The sequence below is a fragment of the Aedes aegypti genome, chromosome 3 (assembly GCF_002204515.2).
Source record: "Aedes aegypti strain LVP_AGWG chromosome 3, AaegL5.0 Primary Assembly, whole genome shotgun sequence".
NCBI classification, from domain to species: Eukaryota; Metazoa; Arthropoda; class Insecta; order Diptera; family Culicidae; genus Aedes; species Aedes aegypti.
The window spans coordinates 300,587,827-300,610,626 of NC_035109.1; the positions used below are offsets into that span (position 1 = coordinate 300,587,827).

At 36.8% G+C, this 22,800-nt stretch overlaps 1 protein-coding gene across 2 annotated transcripts in view; it reads left to right on the forward strand.

Moving 5' to 3' along the window:
• Positions 1-13,528, forward strand: part of LOC110678523 (prisilkin-39-like) — a 57,661-nt gene extending 44,133 nt beyond the window's left edge. For both annotated transcript variants that reach the window (XM_021851509.1, XM_021851508.1), the window contains exon 6: positions 13,441-13,528. In XM_021851509.1, coding sequence (XP_021707201.1) covers positions 13,441-13,454 — 14 coding nt within the window. In that variant the 3' untranslated portion in view covers positions 13,455-13,528. The remainder of the gene's footprint in view (positions 1-13,440) is intronic.
• Positions 13,529-22,800: the final 9,272 nt, after the last annotated feature.

Below are 22,800 nucleotides of genomic sequence, written 5' to 3' on the forward strand. Positions count from 1 at the left end.
TATTTTTATGGAGTGATTCGTAGAGGAGTTTTAAGCAATCATTGAGATTTTCCTGGAGTTATTTTTGAACCAAAAAATAGAGAGTGGATACATTTTTGAATGCTCTTCATGGAAGAACCCTGAATTGTCATTCGGACGGAAAAAAAATTAAATTATTTCTAGAGCATTACTTTACTTGATGGAACTGTAACTCTGATCAAAAATTTTCTATGGATATTTAATTCCCAATCGTTAAGGCTGAGTAGCCCTTCATTCGTTCTGGCAGCGTTGTTGACATTGCAGCTTGCAATTTCAAAGTGATAAAATTTATTTAGAATTTTAGGGAAACAATAATATAATTCTCTAAAAAAATCCCTGAACAAATTACACGGGAAATATTTGAGTATTTTCGCGGAAAAGTGAAAAAACAGTTGAACGTATTCCGCTAGGAACTTCAAAGGAATGTTAGAGTTCTTTAAAAAATTCTTAGTTGGGCATCTTTGAAAAAAATAAAACTGTTTTGAAAGGGTTTAGAAGATTTTGTGGAATAAATCCTTGCTTAGTGATCTTGAAGACATTTTTGCTGAGACGCCCAGAAATTTTGCACTATTTTTTGGAGAAATCCTCAGTAAGTCCTGAAAATCGTAAACAAGTTATTAATGAACAAATTCTTTAAACTAACAATTAGAATTTATATGCAATAAGTACGTAGAGGAATATCCAGGAAAAATCACTTATAGCATTTCTAATGCATTCTCTGACGGAATTCTTCAACAGGTGTTTAAGCAATGGGATTCTTGAAGATATTTTTTGGTGCGATCAGAAAGTCTGGGTATAATTTTCCGCAAAAATCCCAGGACGAACTCAGTGAAAACTGGTAAATTAGTTTTTGAAGAAAGCACTGAAAACTACGAAAATAATTCATGAAGCAATTTCTTCAAAAAACATGTCTGAATACCTGAAACATTTGTGGAAGAATAACAAAGGACATTCTTTGTGAGTTTTATTTTTCTAGAATTCTTGAAGGATTTTTTACTGGATTACAAAAATAATGAATCTTTTCCGTACTGAAAATTGAAATTTACAAATGTCTTTGATGTGCTGCAAAATGAAGCAAAACAAAAAATAAATTAAAAAAAAAAAATACAATTTACACCGTCTTCAGCTCAAGGCTGCACAGACTGAACGATCACAAACAGTAGGCAACGGACAACACGAAACACCCAGTAGCCCAATGATGAATTTTTCGTTTGACGAAAAGTTTCCACCGACTGGAGCGGGAATCGAATCCACACTTCATGGCACAATACGCCTGAACGGCTGACGCCGCTAACCGCACGGCCACGAAGCCTACAAACCTGTTAAAATTACGAAATTTGTGAAAATCGTGATCATTTCTATCGACATTATATTTGAAAAAACAAATATTTGCTAGGCTCCCGCTAGCGCCTCCCCCCTAAAAACCCTCCAAGCTACGCCAAAAACCATTTCTGCTACGGCCAAATTACATTAAAAAATATCATAATAGAAGGCATCGGCATCATTCGGCAAGTTTAAATTCATGTTTATTGCCTATAAGTGAAAAGGCATTCTATCGCTAACGAATTTTTACTTTTGACAGTAATCAAAATTTTGGAACCAGTTCAAATGAGGCTCCAGTACATCTCGATGAAAATCTTCAGATATTCAATCATTATTCTCGAATTATTTCCACACATTTCTCCAGAAATTCATCCTCTCTACAACAATTTCTCCAGGGATACTATTTTCAAGATAGATTTTCCAGACCGGTTTCGATAAGGCTTCAGAAATCTTTTCATGAATTTTTCTAGGAGTTCATCCAGGAATTCCTTTTAGAATTATTGCTGGAATGTTTGCATGGATATTTTTTCAGGGATTCCTTCAGCGATTTTGCCAGTATTTTCGGAAGGAGTTTCTACCAAATGCCTCCAGTGATTACTCTGTAGATTCCCCCAGTCAAATCGTTACTGGGATTTTTCCAGGAATTTCTACAAGGATTACTCAGAGAACTTTTCCAGGAGTTAATGAAGGGATTACTTCAAAGACTACTACAGCGATTTTTTCAAAAATTCTTCGAGCGATTTCTTAAAATATATCTACAAAAATTCTTCCAGAGACTACAGCGATTTTTGCAAAGTTGTCTTTAAGGCTTTCTCTAGGTTGCACTACGACAATTTCTTGAAGAATTATTCCAGATATTTCGACGAGATTTCTCTGAAAAATCCTCAGAAAGTTCTCTCGAGATTTCTCTAGGAATCATTTCTGAGAATTCATCCAGGGATCGCTCCAGGAATTCTTCTGAAGATATCCCTGGAACATCAAACATGCTCATTGGCTTTTTTCATAACAGAAAGCATATTTCATTGAAATATACAATCAATTCTCTACCTGCCCAATCCTGGAGCAATTTCTAGAACAAACCATGTGGAGATTTTCCTTGAGCAATCCTTGGAAAAATTCCTCACAAAAAAGCTAGAGAAATCTGTGCAGGAATCTTTGTAAAGGTTTTTTTCGGGAAATCCCTGGATGAGTCTCTGGACATTTCGTGAGTGAGAAAACCTGGAGAAATTCCTGATATAATCCGAAGGAAGCTTCGTAATAATTCCTAGACGAATCTTGAGAGGATTACTTGGAGATACTTTTGTTTATATCCGCGGATGAATTCTCGGAGGAAATTCTGGAGAAATTGCTAGAGAAATACTTTGAGCAATCCTTGAAAAGATTGTTTAAGCGTAACACCTAGCGGAATACATGAGAAAAGCCTTGAAGATATCTCTGGATAAGTCCTTGTAGAGATTTTGCTGGAAGAATCTTTGGAGAAGTCTCTGTAATATATTCTAGAGGAATCTCCGAAGGAATACCAGATGAAATCGTTAGAAAAATCTTGAACAAATCTCTGTAGAAATTCCGGTGTATTCCTGTAAAAAATACTGAGACAGGACCTGGAGCAATCCTTGGAGAAATTCCAAGAAGAATCCCAGTAAAAGTTATATTGGAGGAACCTATGCAGGAAGTCAAGACATTTGACATCCCTGCAGGAACTCCTAGCGAGCTTAATAAAGCAATTCTTGTAGATATTTTCTTACAGAAATCATTACTCCAGGGAATGCTGAAGGTGTTTCTGAAGCTCTATCGGAACCGGCAAAAGCCCTAGTGAAATCCCTGGAGGGATCGCTGTAGATGTTACGGTAGAAATTATCTTGGAGGATATTATGGTAAAATCCATGGAGGAATCTTCGAAAGAACTCTTAGAGAAATCTTTGGACGAGTCTCTTGAGATATTTTGAGAGGAATTCTTGAACGAATCTATGGAGGTTTTCCTGAAGAAACTCCTGCAGACCCATTCGAACTGATCCCAAAATTGCGATTGCCATCAAAAGTTATAATTCGTTTGCGATCGAATGTCTTTTTACTTACAGATAAAAGCGCATGAGTTATGACTTGTTGAATGATTCCGATTCCTTATATGATAATGTTTCTTTTCTAATTTGGCAGTAACGAGGCGGATTTCTCAGGGTTCTCCAAGGGATTCCTCCAGAGACGCATCCAGCAGTCCTTCAGTTATTAACTAAGATAATCCTTCAGAGATTTCTACAGGATTTTGTCGAGAGACTTGTCCAGTGATTTCTCTAGAGATTGCAGCATGCTGTGACGCGAGCTGTCTGCAAAGGATTCAAAAGGTCTGATCTATCTATCGCTTAAAGGTTTGGAGATTATGTTCAAGAATACTCTGAAGCTTATAGCAGAAATGATCAATAATATGTTCAATATTCCATAGGATAACACGTTTGAACGAAACTACAAAGCAAAAGTTGAAAACAAATTAGATTATTTCCGCGAAACTTATCATTCCAATACAGGAATTCCCATTTACTCGTCTCAATTGAGGTTTTTGTGTATTACACCTGAGATTTTTTGACGGTAGGGTATAAGCACCAGTGTTGGCCATACGCCAGTTGTAGCCAATACCCCGTTTTACATAGCAAATCAGCATGAAACCTTTTGTGATCAGCGGATTACATTTACATGATAGAGCTACATTCATTTACTCGTCCGGTTTGAATCAAAACATAATAGAAACAATTCATTTTCCTTATTATTTTAACCCCCATACACCTAATTTCGCCACGGTACTTCTAATTTGACCACTCTCATAATAAATCAATGTGATTGGCAAATTTAGGAACCAGAGATTAAGGCCGAAACTGGTTCTGGTGGCCTATATTGACCAACGAAATTTTTAAAGCGAAAAAATCAGTTCCGACATTTTACACACATAATAAGGATTGAAAGCTTGCATTTGAGACATATTCGTAGTGAGAATAGGGTTTCCCATATAATTTTTATTGACATTTTCTTTTAGGATGGCCAAAACCGATGCTTTTACTCTAGTTCATAAGAGAAGTAGGACAATTAATATAAATCTTGTACAAAAATACCCCCCATATAACTGTTTGGTATCCTTTCAGGTATTCTAACTGAAATTTTCAACACGTTTTCTTAAGAATTCATAGAAGAGCACACAGATGAAAAATAAAAATGTATTATAATTTAAGCTAATGAATTGAACCTGAATGATTCTTTATTGAATTAAAAGCTCAACAATAATAAAAAAAAACACTTTAAAGATTGTTATAAGTTTTTTTATCAAGCTTTGCAGAATTTTGAGAAGAATGCACCTGGAAAGTCCTCAAAAAATCATTGCAGTTTTCTTAATGGTGAACTCAATATTATTTTCCCTAAATAATTAAAATGTTTTTTTCCGATTGATTCTATCAGGAATTGTTCCTTCCATGGATCACTTTATGTAATTCTTATAGAAACTTAAAATCATCTCCTGGTTTTCCTTTCAAGATTTCAACGAAATTGTGTAATTATTTTTCTGGTATTGCTCAGATTGTTTCTCAAATAATCGTTTGCTTTATTTTAAAAAATTGCATATACATTAGGATCCTATCCAGAAATACCTTTGGGAATTTTATAAATTACTCAGTGTTTTCAACTGCAACATTTTTTCGTAGATTCCTTCAAAAATTAGTCCATGGTTTACTTTGGTAAATCGTTCTTCTTCTTCTTTTTGGCGTTACGTTCCACTGGGACAGAGCCTGCTTCTCAGCTTAGTGTTCTTATGAACACTTCCACAGTTATTACTAAGAGCTTACTATGCCAATGACCATTTTTGCATGTGTATATCGTGTGGCAGGTACGAAGATACTCTACGCCCTGGGAAGTCGAGAAAATTTCCAACCCGAGAAGATCCTCGACCGGTGGGATTCGAACCCACGACCCTCAGCTTGGTCTTACTGAAAGGCTGTGCGTTTACTGCTACGGCTATCTGGGCCCTTTGGTAAATCGATTATGAATTAATCTGACGATGCATAAAGCTTCGTTCGAGTAACTGCTCTCGATATTTTCTGGCAAATCCTCCATGGACTTTCTTATATATATTCAACGACTCCTTTAAAAATTCTTTCAGAAATACCATCGAAGATTTCATGGTGATGTCCACAGGAATCTCTAGATAGATTCAGGTTATGAAATTCTGGTGAAAACTCTGATGTAAGTAAAAAAGCTCTCAGAGGAAAATCTGTCGGAAAACTTCTTCTTGACATCAAGTAGGTAGTTGAAAAATACTATGATATCTCCCGTTAAACAGGGCATTGGTTCTCCCAACTATCCCGAAGAGTTTTTTTTTCAACTTTTCCTTCAAACGAACATATTAAAACTCTCTACTATTACAACAGGGAAGAAATTGTTTAAATCCGTTGACCCGTTCTTGAGCCAATTCGCGACATAAAAATGCCATTCCATTTTTATTTATATAAATACTAGTGGTCCCGGCAAACTTCGTCTTGCCATCAAGTAGGCTGTTGAAAAATCCATCTCGTCCCATATAAAATGACAGTTCCGTTCACGCTCGTTTTTTCTACTTTCCCGGTGAATATCCTGAGACTTAAATACATATAAACACGTCGGAACCCCTGACGAACAAAACGGAGAAAGAATCATTCAAATCCGTTAACCCGTTCGTGAGCCATTTCGTGACATACAAACACCATTCCATTTTTATTTATATAGAGAGATGAGGTCGGTGTTTCCTTAGAAGACAGTCCTCTATAGTCGCACTAGTGGCTTTTTTACGGCCGTTTAGCTATAAACCGTTCCAAAATATGTTTTGACTTGAACGTACCATTGATAAACAGCTCGATTTTGTTAAAAAAAAAAGATCGAAATAAATCATTTTGCTTTAAATTTAAGCTTCATTGTGTTCCTATAGTAGCAGTATTGAAGAGAAACTATTTTTATCAAACAAAATACTTGTTGCAATAAAAACTGTTACACATCAATCGAAAGCTGATCCACATATTAAAGGAACAATATAAAAGTTTTCTGAATGTATGGTTTATATAGTTTACTATACGAATAGAAATAATAAATAGTGCAATTATAGGCACATGTGTTCTATAGTGGCACAAGCAATAATAAATACAAAAAATATGGGTTATCGTAGGTTTCATATTTTTTCTACAAAACCTAGATAAAAAGCTTTCAGATAACGTCAAAATAATATCGTTGGCTTCATTTTCCGATTTTAAACGAATATTTGTTCTTAGCTATGCGGCTATTGGTACATCGACCTTAATAGTTGACTGGAGCTCTAAGCTATGAAACATAGAATAGAGTGATTTCTTATAATACGTTATGATTTCTCATGTCGATTTGTTAAGTACTTGTGTTTTATCAAACTGGTTGCTTTTTCAAAAGATTGTGAGTTGTTGTGTGCATGCCTTTGTTTTTAGATTTGGATTCCGATTTTTACAAGAATCAACATTAGAGATAAGACTGGCCCAGCAGGATTATTTCTTAGGGTAAAAGGAATTCAGTCTGAAATTTGGTCATTTCATGAGCTGGCGCGTTGGAATTGAAGTTAATATGGGATTTAAGGCTCAAACATATGGGAAACAGCACATCATCTACTGCGTTCACTTGAACCCAGAATGTCTAAATACTACGAAATACTACTTGATACTAAAGCGAACAATATTGTCGAAGGTTGTATCATGATTAAAATTGATAAAGTTGGTTTTGATCTCACGTACTGCTTTGTGTTACTTCAACACAGCTTATGGCCACTAAGCGCATCATAGCCACCTATGACGCTGGGCGAGCTGCTACACAATGTATTGTATTGTATGTATTAATGTAATTGCACGAGAGTGCTGATCTAAGCCTTGCTTTCAACAACTAACACGTTAATGCAAATTAACTTACCATGCCCACACAGTTACGAATCACCCACAGTGACGGATAACTTTGGCGTTCAACATCGGATAGATAACTCGCTCAAATTATAAACGTTGACGTAAAACATATTTTTCCCATGTTATACTATTTGTCTTCTACCATTTGTAATGTTAAGCACAACATTCAACCGCTAAATAACGGTGTATTTGACAAATGTTTAGTTGGTACCACACAGCTATCATTATATGGTCGTTTCCTGTAAGAAGTGCCGTCAGCATTCATAAGCTTCCACAGGTGGTAAAACTCAAAAGTTATAGCATGTTTTATGCTCGTTCGCTTCGATTTAGTATGAATTCATCTTTGGAAAACATTTTACTTGAATTTTTATTATAAATACCGAATATTAGCACTTCTAACTAGTGATCCATAATATGGACCAGGAAATGATTGTTTACCACGGTTATGGATCACTTCCAAAGAATGTAGATTCTATTTCTATGCTATTTTATGCACTGAATTCGACATTTTCAGATAATAGCAGTAAGGATTGAACTAATAAAACACCAAGGTTTGTAAATTTCATTTTTTAGCAGACAAAAATGGGTGGAAAACTTGGTGTGGAGCGCAAACAGTTCATGTCTCAGTTACTACAATGCAGTATCACAATAAAAAGGGCATTTTACCCTTGTTTCCAGCTCTAACACTACTATTTTTGGCTGTAATATATGACACATTGTTAACATTCGCCATACCATGCAATACAGATGCATTGAGTTGAAAATCTCTTGATTTTGCGCACTGATCCGTAATATGTCACAATTTGATCCATAATATGAAAATTGATCCATAATATGGTTTTCAGGAACCGATACAATTTTTAATTTTTATGCAATCCTATGTAAATATTACACTCAAAACAGTTTACTAACCGAAGTTCCAATTTGAAACGATTTGACTCGTGCTTTTAAATTACAATTTTACGTTTTCCATGTCGTTTTATTGAATTTTATAGGTTGAACTCCACACTATTTGATCCATAACTGTGGGGTCATGGTATATCCAGATACATCCTTCTGCATTTATGTTCATTAGGATATCAATTAGCGTATTTGTCAGTCTGGATTCATTTGAGTGCTATCAACTAGTAAACGGAACGAAACAGTGACGTAGGGTAAATTTTCAGTATACAGTAATGACCCGATTTTGTCAGCCCCCGATTTGAGCACCCTTTTTGACCTGATTTTAGCATCCCTTTTTCCCGATTTTGTCAGCCTAAAATTTATATTTATTTTAATTAGACTAAACACATCTATACTGGCAATATTGGGTACATAAAGTCAATTATGACCTTGGCCACGTCTATACAATCATCTAAAGATCGAATTTTTGAAATTTGAAATTCTTAATAATTATCCAAGAAACTTATCAATGTTACCTTGGATTACGGTACATATAAAATGGAAGTAAAAAACTAATGTTAATATTAACAAAATCATAAAAAGTCCTTAAATTAAAATAAAACATGAAACCAGTCGAATTTTTTTTCCCGATGTTAGCTCTTTCCCGGTTTTGTGAACCCTAAATGCAGCATGGGGCTGACCAAATCGGGACATTACTGTACTTCAAATGAATATCCCAATAAAAATTTTGAATGAAATGCGCCAGCTGGTGGCGCAACCAATCAAGTTGAAATTTTTTAAAGAGCTTTTCCCTTACTCTAAGACACATATCTAGGGGGTGCCCCGTTGAGATTTTTGACTTTTTTGTTTAAGTGGCAGTCTAATCGACATAACCCATTCGATATCTGTGATTGAAAGGTAAAAGATTTTTTTGCAATTTCTCATCGTAATAGGCTGCTTATCATCACGCCAATCTGTCATGAAACGGCCTACTTTTCTGTACTGAAGTATACAGTGCGGGAATACGCAACTGAAACCAGTGCTGTAATGATTCATTACGCAATGCTTTCTCACTACGCAACTGTTTTGAGTTGCGTAATGAATCATTACACAACCATTTTTCAGAAATAGTAAAATAATGGTGAATGCATTCCGATATAATTTCTAATGATTGTACCCCGTTTGGCATAAAGTCGTTTGACATAAGGTCGTTTGACATAAAGCCGTTTGGCATAAAGTCATTTGGCATAATGGTCGTTTGGTATAATGGTCGTTTGGCATAATGGCCGTTTGGCATAATGGTCGTTTGGCATAATGATTGAGTTAGAATGAATATCGGCATTTTCGAAGCTTTTACCGAGATCAATGCCACTGAGCCCATAGCAAATTTTTTTCGTAGTTGCTCAATAAGCGTTCAGAGATAATCCAAGCAATGACTGTCAAAAATTGTAGTGACATCAGAGAGCATAATTAAATAAAACTCGTGACGGGTCTGGATGAAGATCTTTTCGGAATAATAATTTTCTGCACATCCCAGAACATAAAGTATCGTTGAGTTATTACGATATACATATTTGAAAATAGTAAATTGGCAAAGAAAGTTCGCAGTTATTAATAAAGGAAACGCAAATGTTTTGCTGCAGATCAAGCTCTGTCCCAGTTTGTACGTAACACTTGTTAAAAATTACTTGGTAGAAGAAGGAAATTGTTTTTTTTTGCAAAATATTAAAAGCTCTTATCCAAAGATCTATTATTGCAGCATTATGAAAAAATAGCCTGTATACGAGAGCAGATTATTTTTCGTTTTAAATGTTTGAGGCTCTAACACTAAATATCTTCTCACAACATAACTCAAAAGAAAAACACATTTTTGAAAGAAAATATATGTGGCAAAACTATTGAACGCTTCAATATAAATTTTAATTTTGAAAGTGTACATCACCTTCTATTATCGAAAAATATATTGAATATTTACAAGTTCTAAAGTAATTATTATTCTAACAGCACATCTTGCAAGAATTGCGAAATATATATAAATGGTTAACATTAAGCTCGACTAAATAATAAAATTTAAAACAGTATATATAAAGAACAGCCTATTTTAAGAAGAAGGCAAAATTTATTATTAAATCAATAGAAGATTGGACGCCAAAAACTATTGCGCCAAATAAAAAAAAAAAAAAGACATCAAAAATGGCATTCAGAATCATAGCTCTTGTCCTACTTTTCCCCGAATGTCGTTTCTCTGGATGACGGTTCCCCGAATGCCAGTTCCTAGAATGACTCGTTTCCCCGAAAATTGATGCAGTTTAAATAGGTACTATGATAGTCTTTAGTAACTGGAAGGTGAATGAGCAAGAAAGATAAGCAATCAAAAGAAGCAGGTATTTTGCCATTCTTGGCTATACACATGTTAGCAAAAATATTGAGGACGGTAAAACTCGAAAGAATCGCCAATTTAATAAAGAAGGGTGCATATTAGTTAACCGGTTCGTTCACCACTCTGAAATGTTTTAAGTTACGACAAGTATGAGTGCCACAAACTTTTCGGGGAAGTGGACTTTTTGTTGAAGCGGGATATTCGGAGAACTGGTATTCGGGATTCTGGCGTTCGGGGTAACGATATTCGGGGAACCGACATTACGGGAAAAGTAGCTCAACCCATCAAAGTAACTGCAGTAATCGATTTCTCTTTTCGCTGATAACTTGAGCAGATCAATGTTATCAATTGCTGCCACTTTGTCAGTTGGGAACAACAAAATATCTAAAAAATAAAGAAATCTTAAAAGAACAGCCTATGTATAAAAGAAGGTGAAATTTGTTTCAATTTCAAATCAACAGTTTTTATGCCTATAATTTGGTTTTTAATGCATGAATGGCGATTCTCTTTCTTCTAATCATGAGCTAATAAACAATAAGGTTTTTGCGAAAATAAAGTTGTGTTCATGCGTAAATTTTTCAACTTTTGTAAACAATGATTTTCATGATTATGGATGACACCATAAAAGAATCATGTCTCACATGAGTTCTGTAAACGATATGAGCAAGAGAAATGCGGTTGTTACTAAAAATGACATCGCCGAAAACGACTCCGTTGTCAAAATTTTCATAAATATGTTCAATAAAACATAATTCACAAATTATTATAAAGCGTGAAGAATTTCCTTCGAAAATTGCATACATTTAGGCGTATTCCAAAATTCAAGGTGTTTTTAATTTTAAAATAACTCAAAAAGTAAATGACTTATAAGAGTTTGACCTTCATATTCGGCTTCAGGGACCATGATTTTAGTAAGTAATGGTTTTTTCAATATTACCGAACGATGTTTTCATGGTGTGATCAATGTTACCGCATATCAGCTAAATCAAAAACTCACTTAAAACATTTTTTTAAACATGCTTTAAACTTTCAGAAAACAAAATACAGTACATAAACACGAACAATGGGTGGCAGTACTTGTTTTAAAAATATAAAATTTGCAACACATGCATTTTCAAATGAAATGTTTAAGAAATATTCAAAAAAATGATCAATGTTACCCCGGATTACGGTACATCATATTTAATAAAATCCGATTTTTGAAAGAAGGGTAAATTAGTGCTAAATATATCAAAATCTTCAGTGCAAAAAAATATTCCAATAGCAGAACTCAAAAGAAGAAATAATTTTTGAAAGAAGGGTCATTTCTGCATAAATTATAAAATATTATTGACAATAACTTTCCTAATATGCTTTAGTTTATTCAAGAGCATATGATTGTTGACAAAAGTGACTTTTTGTATCAATTATTGTCTATTATTGACTCCACAACAAGCCTGATGCCAGAAGATTCAAGAGAAACGTAAAACGAATCTCATCTTAAGAAATTCTTGGTTTCAGACTCATTATGCCAAACGACTATTATGCCAAACGACCATTATGCCAAACGATCTTTATGCCAAACTACTTTATGCCAAATGACCTACCACCTTTCTAATACCCTCTAGTGGTCTTCTACGAAATCGCAAAAAATGTTGTACGTAACACGTTGTAGAACTCGATCGTAATTATAAATTTACGACTCGTGCTGTAAAAATATTTATTCTGCAACTTGTTCCGTAAACTACTAGTACGGATTGGTTTAAAAATCGAATCAAATTTATTTTCGATACACCCACTCACACCGAAGTAATTGGATTAATCTAATGCTCGCCATTTCATCACAATTTAGAATTCATACTCATCATAGAACATGCAATCGAAGGCTTGTTCGATGCATATAAACATGGTGCAATATTTCAGTCAAAGCATATCAACGAGCCATGGCTGATTACCAAATTTATTACAAAACCGTCCGATGCAAAACAACATTTGCACTTTGTTCAACACAACTAATCAGTATCAGCATTTTCACGTTTCACAGTGATCGGTTTTTGAAAATGAGTGGAAAAAGCTCAATCACGTATTTTATTATTTAAGTTATTGATTGGGATGGTAGATTATGATTAAAGCTTGCACTTTAATGTTAGTAATGGATGCGAGCTGTTCAGCCAAATGCCTGGCCAAATCTTGTTAGTCTAAAAGCCAAATACCGACAAGCCAAGAAATTTGTTAGGCCGTAAAAGTTTTTTGGTATGAAAGAAAAAAAAAAGAAAAATTCCAGGCAACCAGAAATAGTATAACAGTTTACAAACAAAGTCGTTTATTTGAATAAGCACCTGTACCACATGGTGGATGAAATCGTTTGATAAACGAGTTTCTTCGCAAAAAGCGCTATTTCATGAATTCACATGTTGGGTCTTCCTTAGTCGAGTGGTTAGAGTCTGCCACACGATATACGAATGCGAAAATGGCTGAGCTGAGATGCAGGCTCTGTTTCAGTGAGGACGTAATGCCAAAAGGAATAAGATGAGTTCATAAAGGTTATGTTCATTTTGTTTCGTCCCGTATCATCGTATAACGTAAAAGGAGATTTTTTTTAAACGTTTATTCTGGTTGTGGAATGAATCATTTGACCTAAAAGGTCGTTTGGCTGATGACCGTTTGGGCAAAAAAGTCTTTTTTGAAAGGATCAAACACCACTCCATGTATCGATAGGTATCGATAGCTTACAAGCACATAAAACAAAGTGTTATATCAACATGATTGATTCGTTGTGAAATTTTCAATGTTTTACCCGTGATTCTCCGAACTTGTCCTGTGTCATGTCTGCTTATGTTTTCTGTTCTTGCGTATGTAATCGAATGATTTGATGCTTCAGGCATTTTGTGAGAAATGTAACCAATCTTTTCCCCAATATTGTTTTCCATATTTCAGGCATTCCACTTTGAAGGATCTATCAAACGTGTTGATAGTCATACATAACGATGCATTGATTGCAAATAAAATCTATGAAAACTCCCCATATTTATTGATTTCAATTGGAAAGAAATTCCCTCAACACAGACCAGTCACATATGGTATTGATTTCCAGCGCCTACATCCAGTGGGGTGGCCGGTCTGTTCATGCACCGTCACCTCCGCATACAGTTCACGTCAGTGCCCCTAAAGAAACGACAATCGTTCAATCTGTGTATGATTTGTATCAGCGATGTTAAACCTTGTAGCGTTCGTAATTGTTACAACAGTTGTATTGAGTACCACAGACAAACCGACGTACCATTGGCATAATTGTCAGGAATTATATTACGAATTTTATAATTGATGACAACATTATTAAAAAATCTGCCGTTAGAATATAATGACGAAGAGTTGACCTTTTTGACAGTAATTTCCACGTAAACATCAAATGGCGTGTGTACTCTTGGTTGCGGTGATTCTAATTTAGAGTGCGCTGTGAGATCAGTACATATCCAGTTAAAACTTTTACTAAGAAATGAAAAACTTAGTAAATCAGCAATCTACTGATGTGACTGATACTGAGCAGTAAGGAAAGGTATATGCACGGATAAAAATCTGATCCCCACACCATGATTTACAAATCATGAAATTCATAAATTGGTTAGGTCATAGTATGTGAGATCAGTACATATCCAGTTAAAACTTTTAATAAGAAATGAAAAACTTAGTGAATCAGCAATCTACTGATGTGACTGATACTGAGCAGTAAGGAAAGGTATATGGTATAACTATTTTTAACCATCGGTTAGTCAGTGGCACCAAAGTCAGTCAGCTGATAGTCACGCCACCAAACAATTCCCACATTAATAATCCATGATCTCTTGTACGATACCACTTGAAGCGGTTCATCGTCGATTGTCCTTTTTTTCCCTATGTTCCATTGATATCGACCGGAACGCGATTTATTGGTGGGCTGAGTTGTGGTTTGTGGTGCATCCTTTGATGGTGCGTAGCATTAGACAGGTTAAAATAAATTAAAATATATGATAGTTTTTTATTCCGATTCTAAGTTGCTGTTTCGTAATCACCAGGACAATCAAAATTGTGCTAGATTTATTGAAAAGGGTTTATGATTATTTATAGGGTAGATGTACCAATAGTGGCTGTAGTAGGCACGATTAAACTTCATTCAACCGCCTAAATTCAAGAAGCGCAATGTAATGTACATTAGGGTGCGGCTTAATTTTCCAAGTGTTCTCAAAACCAAAAATTCGTGTGATCTACTGAATTCAAATCACATTAAAATAGAAAACTCAAAATCTGAGCCAAAAATATTAACATTTAGAGGTGGCGCAAGCGTCTTGAAGTTGAATTTTCAAGTTAAAAAAATGACCTTCAGTGAAGTAAACATAAATTAGTTGTTTTCCAATCAATTTTAAAACTTGTAGCACCATTATTTCAAATTTTTTATCCAAAAGTTTCCTCATTTTACTAAAAAAATCATTTTTATTTGACCATAACTCCATAAATACTCAATCGATTCCGAATTAACATGTTTTTGAAGAAAATGTAGTTGTTTTCAAACTGATCATACACACAAATTTCTTCTTTTTTTTCATTTTTTTTAAGCATCTTGCCTTAAGGCGAAACTGGAGGCTTTTCCGTTGGGATTAACATAGCCAGCTTTCAAATTCAAATTTTCTTGGTAGTAGTGAGCTCATCCAAGTACCGCTATGGGGAGTATTGTAATCGCGTGTAATTAAAATAACGGAAAATGTAAGAATGCCATAATCGGGTGGACATTAACAAAACAATTACTCAAGGAACTGAAATAACTTACTTTAGGCTGAACGACCTTGGTAGCCTGTCACAGTGGGGCAAAATATCATAATTTTCAGTCAATTTCTCTGTAGTCATAGATATGAGTTTTTGAGAATTGTTATTTCCGACGAACTATATAGCATAGATATGAACTATATTTTGTGAATCGAAAATTCGATCTACACGGTTTTGAAATCATATAGGCTAGTTTTCCATTTCACTAGTATCAAATAAATTTTAAGAAGTATTGCGAAACGTTTGATAAAAATTGAAAAAAAAACAATAACGATTTTTGGGCAAACAAAATGTGAGCAACATTTTTTTTATATCTATTGCATAAAATTTTAGTGATCATGGGTTTGATTTTCAGCACCTCCACAAAAAACTTCGTTTTGCCATCGAAAGAATCCAAATAGCGGGGAAGTCCATTCATTCTCCATCAGTATCAGATTGTTATAGCATAAAATGAATTAATTGAGAATCAAAGACAACTCTCAGATTATTTTTGCATTGTTGGTGAATGCTTTGCTATTCTGGGAGATTGCCTGGACATATTGGAAATATATGATATTTCTGAAAGTATTTCAAAATATAAAGACGGATAAACAGCAACCGAAAGTTTTTTTTTTCTTCCTAAAGATAAGCAGTTAATTATTATTTTTTATTTCTGAATAGATGGTGAATAATTTAAAATTATTAAAGATTGTCAGAGTAATTTGGAAGTGTTGATAGCAACGAGAAATTTCTTGAAAATTTCCTAACTAATTGAGAATCACAGAGAATTGGTAAATTATTTCAGAATTGTTGTTGGATATTTTGGTATTCTGAGAGAATGTCTGGGCAACTTTGGAATGTTTACGAGAGAATCCTAGGTTGTTTCTCAACAAATTAAGGAGTACAGAATACTCTTAGATCAGTATTGAATTTGCAAGATTATTTTTGAGATCAAAAATTTACTTTCGAAATCCGGGGAGAATGTTTCAACGAATTAAGATTTTTCAAAGATAACCAGAAATACCTGGAATATCACTCAACTTATTGAGCACCATAGACATCTATAGGAGAATTTCTGATTTTTTTGTAATACTTTGAAATTCCCAAAGAATGCCCAGGCAAATCGGGATTGTTGATGATAACGAAAAATTGCTTCTTGACGATCTCAGAGAACAATAAAGATCACCGAGATCCCTGAGAGTATTTCTGAATTTTTGGAAAATATATTGAAATTATGAGAGAATGTGTGGACTCATTGGAAATGTTGAACGGTAACCTGAAGGTTAACATAGACCTCTAAGATCTTTTATGAAAAGTTGGTAAATACTCTGATAAGAATAACGAGAACTTCTCAAACTATTTCTGTTGGCAAGCCCCTGGCAGCCAGCGCGCACCTTCCATACATCAACCCTGGGCCGTACACACACCAGCAGCGTTCACAACGATGACAGGTAACGTTCACCGTCTGTCAACCGGTGAGTAGAAACAACATGACAAAAAAGCAGAAAACAAACGAAGCAAACGTGTGGACAAATTGTAGCTCAGCTAGTTAAACTAAAATTACTTATTACTATTTTCTTAACTGAACTTAACTAGGTAAATACTTAAACTAAAATTGAACTTTACAACTATGTGCTATTAACTATGAATTATGATTTGTGTGCCTATGATTAGGATTTGCATTTGAGGCACCACTAGGTCTAACCTACATATACTGCGAGACTATTATTTTGATTAGTGCACAGTCACGGTAAGGGAACTACATAAAATTTATTACAAATTACCTAAATAACTATTGATTCTAGCGACTAAACCTACGACCCGAAGACATACGAACCGACATCTGACTATTTAGGGCAATAAACGTAAGTTGACTAGAACGATACAAACAAACAGATCTTAACTCACACCATATATGTTCAGTACAACATAACTTATGCTAATTTACTTATAATGTGAATTCTAAACTACGCTCTTCTTTGTATAATTACTGAATTAAAACAGGAATATTATAATCTACCGTTAAACTACACAAAGTGGACGTGTTTCAATACGGTGATTATAATCGCGGAATTAACCCCTTAAATACCGTTGGCCATAAACCCAACATCTTATAATATTCGTTTATTGCCCTAAATAGTCAGTTTTTTTTTGGCGCCCAACGTGGGGCGTGTACTCGCTACACTCCGTATGAGATTTGGACAGCCGGAAGCAATTGTTCACTCGCTGATAGCGAAAATTACCGCATTGCCGCCGTTGAAAGAAGATAAGCTAGAAACGATAATGGATTTCGCAGTGGAGGTTCAGAACTTTTGCGCTATAGTGGACGCGTGCGAGCTAGAGGAGCATATGTATAACGTATCGCTATTGCATCAACTCGTGAGCAGACTGCCACCGTCTATCAAGTTGGACTGGGCCAGATATCGACAAGCACTTCCGAGGGTTAACCTAGCCACTTTTGGAAACTGGGTTTATTCTCTGGCAGAAGCAGCTAGTACAGTGACCATTCCAAATATCCCAGAAACCAAGTTCGATCGGACTGAGATGCGACAAGCCAAAAAAAGTACTGGATTTATTAACGCACATTTGGAGCCGAATGAAGCGGAACCGAAGCCATTGGTGGAGAATGCTGGGAAAAGCTCGACTGAGAAGTACTGAGGGTACTTATGTCTATTTTTGATCCCCTCGGTTTGATTGCACACTTTTTGATATATCTGAAGGTCCTATTGCAAGAAATCTGGCGCTCTGGAGCTCAATGGGATGATGAAATCAATGACGTCCTATTTTTAAAGTGGCAAATCTGGCTGCGGGTCCTACCTGAAGTGGAAAACGTTCAAGTATCTCGATGCTATTACCTTAAAGACTCCCCCGATAATGAAATCGAGTTGCATACCTTCGTCGATGCTAGCGAGAATGGATACGCTGCTGTATCTTATTTGAGGACATCAAACGATGGAGTAGAATGTACGCTTATCACAGCCAAAACTAGAGTCGCTCCTTTGAAATTCCAATCTATTCCTAGGCTTGAACTGCAGGCCGCAGTTCTCGGAGCAAGGTTAGCACGCACAATCGCTGAATCCCTGTCTATACGAACGACTCGACGCTGTTTCTGGACCGACTCCCGAGATGTATTGTGCTGGATTAACTCGGATCACCGTCGGTATACCCAGTTCGTGGCACACCGAGTTAGTGAGCTCCTTGACACCACGGAGGCAAACGAGTGGCGTTGGGTGCCGACAAAGGAGAATGTAGCAGATGATGCCACAAAATGGCAAGGGCGACCAGACCTCACCACTGATAGCAGATGGTTCAATGGACCGCAATTCCTTAGGACAAGTGAATCCAATTGGCCACAACAAGCTCCGATACACACGTCTACACAAGAGGAAATCCGTCCGCATCTAGTTGCACACATTTCGACTGCATCTCCTGTATTGAACGTAAGAGATTACTCAAAATGGCAACGGCTTCTCAACGTAGTGAGTTTTCTTTTTCTTTTTTCGGCCAACTGTCGACGTAAAGCTCAGAATCAGCCTAACCGTACTGGGTCATTGGCCATGGAAGAAATACGTGCGGCCGAAAATTATCTTATTCAATTAGCTCAACGAGACAACTACGCAGAAGAAATTGCTAGCCTAAGCCAGGGTAAGCCAATTCCAAAAAATAGCCCGCTCTACAAGTCAACTCCGTTCATTGACAAAAGCGGAATCATTCGCATGCGAGGACGTACAGCCAACTGTCCCTTCATTACCTACGAAGTAAAGAACCCTATCATTTTACCCCGTGATCACCACGTAACCACACTTATAATTACCCACTATCATACCAAATACCACCATCTCAACCAAGAAACCGTGATTAACGAACTCCGACAGAAGTTCACCATTTCGCGACTTCGAGTCTGTTGCGCGAAAATTCGAAGAGACTGCCAACGCTGCAAAAATGATCGAGCTGTACCAAACACTCCAGTCATGGCCGATCTACCCGATGCTAGATTGGCTGCCTATGCTCGACCTTTCACCCACGTAGGGATTGACTACTTTGGGCCAATGGAAGTCGCCGTCGGTCGAAGAGTGGAAAAACGTTGGGGAATGCTAGCTACTTGCATGACAACACGAGCCGTGCATATTGAAGTAGCGCATTCGCTCAGCACGGATTCGTGTATAATAGCCATCCGGAATATGATTGCTCGTCGTGGCGCGCCTCGTCATATATACTGTGACCGCGGGACCAACTTTGTGGGGACATCTAATGAACTTGGGCGAGTGATGCACGAACTCGACAACGAATCCATCATGAGCGAGTTCGTTGATTCTGGGACCTCCTGGTCGTTCAACCCACCATCGGCTCCACACATGGGTGGAAGTTGGGAGCGGCTGATTCGTAGTGTGAAATGCAGTCTAAAGGCCCTGAATCTACCCCGACGTCCCTCCGATGAAGTGTTACATAATGCTTTGCTCGAAATTGAAAACACGATCAACTCGCGACCATTAACACACGTTCCGATCGAAGACAACGCCGCTCCAGCTCTCACACCCAATCACATTCTTCTGGGGAGCTCAAACGGCGTGAAACCACTTACTATACTCAACGATAGCGCTACCAACGTTCGTCAGTGCTGGCGTTTTTCACAGATAATTGCCAACCAGTTTTGGAAACGCTGGATATCTGAGTACCTGCCGGATATAACAAAGAGGACAAAATGGTATAACTCCAACACATTATCGATTGAAATCGGTGACGTGGTCGTCATCGTGGACCCGAAACTCCCTCGAAACTGTTGGCCTAAAGGAAGGGTGATTGCGACGCGTCCAGGTCGAGATGGAGAAGTTAGATCGGCAACAGTAAGGACCGCTGCTGGCGTCTATGAGCGACCTGTAGTCAAGCTAGCTGTATTGGAGGTAAGACGCGAAGCCGAGTAGTCGACCATGTGATCGACGTACCTGGGGGGAGTGTTGGCAAGCCCCTGGCAGCCAGCGCGCACCTTCCATACATCAACCCTGGGCCGTACACACACCAGCAGCGTTCACAACGATGACAGGTAACGTTCACCGTCTGTCAACCGGTGAGTAGAAACAACATGACAAAAAAGCAGAAAACAAACGAAGCAAACGTGTGGACAAATTGTAGCTCAGCTAGTTAAACTAAAATTACTTATTACTATTTTCTTAACTGAACTTAACTAGGTAAATACTTAAACTAAAATTGAACTTTACAACTATGTGCTATTAACTATGAATTATGATTTGTGTGCCTATGATTAGGATTTGCATTTGAGGCACCACTAGGTCTAACCTACATATACTGCGAGACTATTATTTTGATTAGTGCACAGTCACGGTAAGGGAACTACATAAAATTTATTACAAATTACCTAAATAACTATTGATTCTAGCGACTAAACCTACGACCCGAAGACATACGAACCGACATCTGACTATTTAGGGCAATAAACGTAAGTTGACTAGAACGATACAAACAAACAGATCTTAACTCACACCATATATGTTCAGTACAACATAACTTATGCTAATTTACTTATAATGTGAATTCTAAACTACGCTCTTCTTTGTATAATTACTGAATTAAAACAGGAATATTATAATCTACCGTTAAACTACACAAAGTGGACGTGTTTCAATACGGTGATTATAATCGCGGAATTAACCCCTTAAATACCGTTGGCCATAAACCCAACAATTTCTGAATATTTTTTTCTAAATTGTTGAAAAATAATTTGTGACTCTCGCTTCGGGCTAATCGTAAATGTTGAAAAATAACAAGAATCACATAGAATATTTATGAACTAAATGAAAATCACAGAAAATGCAAAGATTGTTTCTGAATTTTAAGTGAATATTTTGGAATTCATGAATAATGCCTGTACAAATTTTGAATTATTGCGGATTCAAGAGATTCTTAGGATATTTCTTAAGAAGTTGAGGATTACAGGAAACTTTATAATTATGTTTAAACATGCAATATTGATATGGATTGTTCGTAAATACTTTGGAGGATTGAGAGAACGTCCGAAAAATTGAAAAAAAAAAATGTCGAAACATAACCAGAAATTCATAGAATATTTCTGAAATTATTATTATTAAGAGTTTAATAGTACACATATTTTTCAACATAAGCAAACATATTTTAGTTTCATTATTTATTTAGATGGTATTACAACAATTAATTTGATAAAACCTCGTTAACGATGTTACGCCAATTTACTCGGTCCATGGCTGTGTCTCTCCAACTTCGATTTTGGCCCACGTTCTCCAGATCTTGTTGCACCTGATCAACCACCTCGCTCGCTGTGCTCCTCGCCTTCTTGTGCCAACCGGATTCGACGCGAACACAATCTTTGCAGGATTGTTGTCCGGTAGTCTTGCAACATGCCCTGCCCAGCGCACCCTTCCGGCTTTCGCAACCTTCTGGATACTGGGTTCGCCGAAGAGCCTAGCGAGCTCGTGGTTCATTCTCCGCCGCCACACACCGTTTGCCTGTACTCCGCCAAAGATCGTTCTAAGCACCCTTCGTTCGAACACTCCAAGTACTTGCAGGTCCTCTTCCCGCATGGTCCATGCTTCATGTCCATAGAGGACCACCGGTCTTATAAGCGTTTTGTACATGGTACATTTGGTGCGAGGGTGAATCTTTCTCGACCGCAGCTTCTTCTGGAGCCCATAGTAGGCGCGACTTCCACTGATGATGCGTCTCCGTATTTCACGACTAACGTTGTTATCAGCCGTTAACAAGGATCCCAGGTAGACGAACTCATCAACCACCTCAAAAGTATCCCCGTCTATCGTAACACTGTTTCCCAGGCGGGCTCTGTCGCGCTCGGTCCCGCCTATCAGCATGTACCGTTTTGTCTCAAATTCCGAACAGACTCATATTCCGAACACTCGGTTTTTGTATGGCGACTTGGTTGAAATGTTTCGCTGAAATATGTCACCAAATAAATGAAAATGTCACCGCTGAAATATGTCACCACCACCGCTGAAATATGTAACCAAATGGCAGTCAATTGCAATTCAATTTTAACGTCTTCAATATAATGTATACCGCGGGAGTAGTGATGATTCTCTAGTTTGAGACCAGTAGAACAAGCTCAGATTAACTTATTTGCCAAATTATTCATTTGAATACGATTTATTCGTGCTGTTCGGAATTTGAATCAGGGTGTTCGGAATATGAGACAGAATGAACACAGTGTTCGGCATTTGAGTCAAAATGTTGTTCCATACTTTTACGTAAAAACAATACTAAAACTAATAAAATCAACATAATTATTGGTACACCCAACAGCTAACAGGTAGACTTTGCGATGAAATTAAAATTTACACAAATATCAGCTAATTTATGCCAATCAGATGCATTTGAAGTCCCTGTTGGCCTTAAGTGTTCGGAATATGAGTCAAAACGGTACTTTGTTTTTAACGCATTCACCATCAGGCCGACTTTTGTCGCTTCACGTTTCAGGCGGGTGTACAGGTCTGTCACCGTTCCAGATGTTCTGCCGAC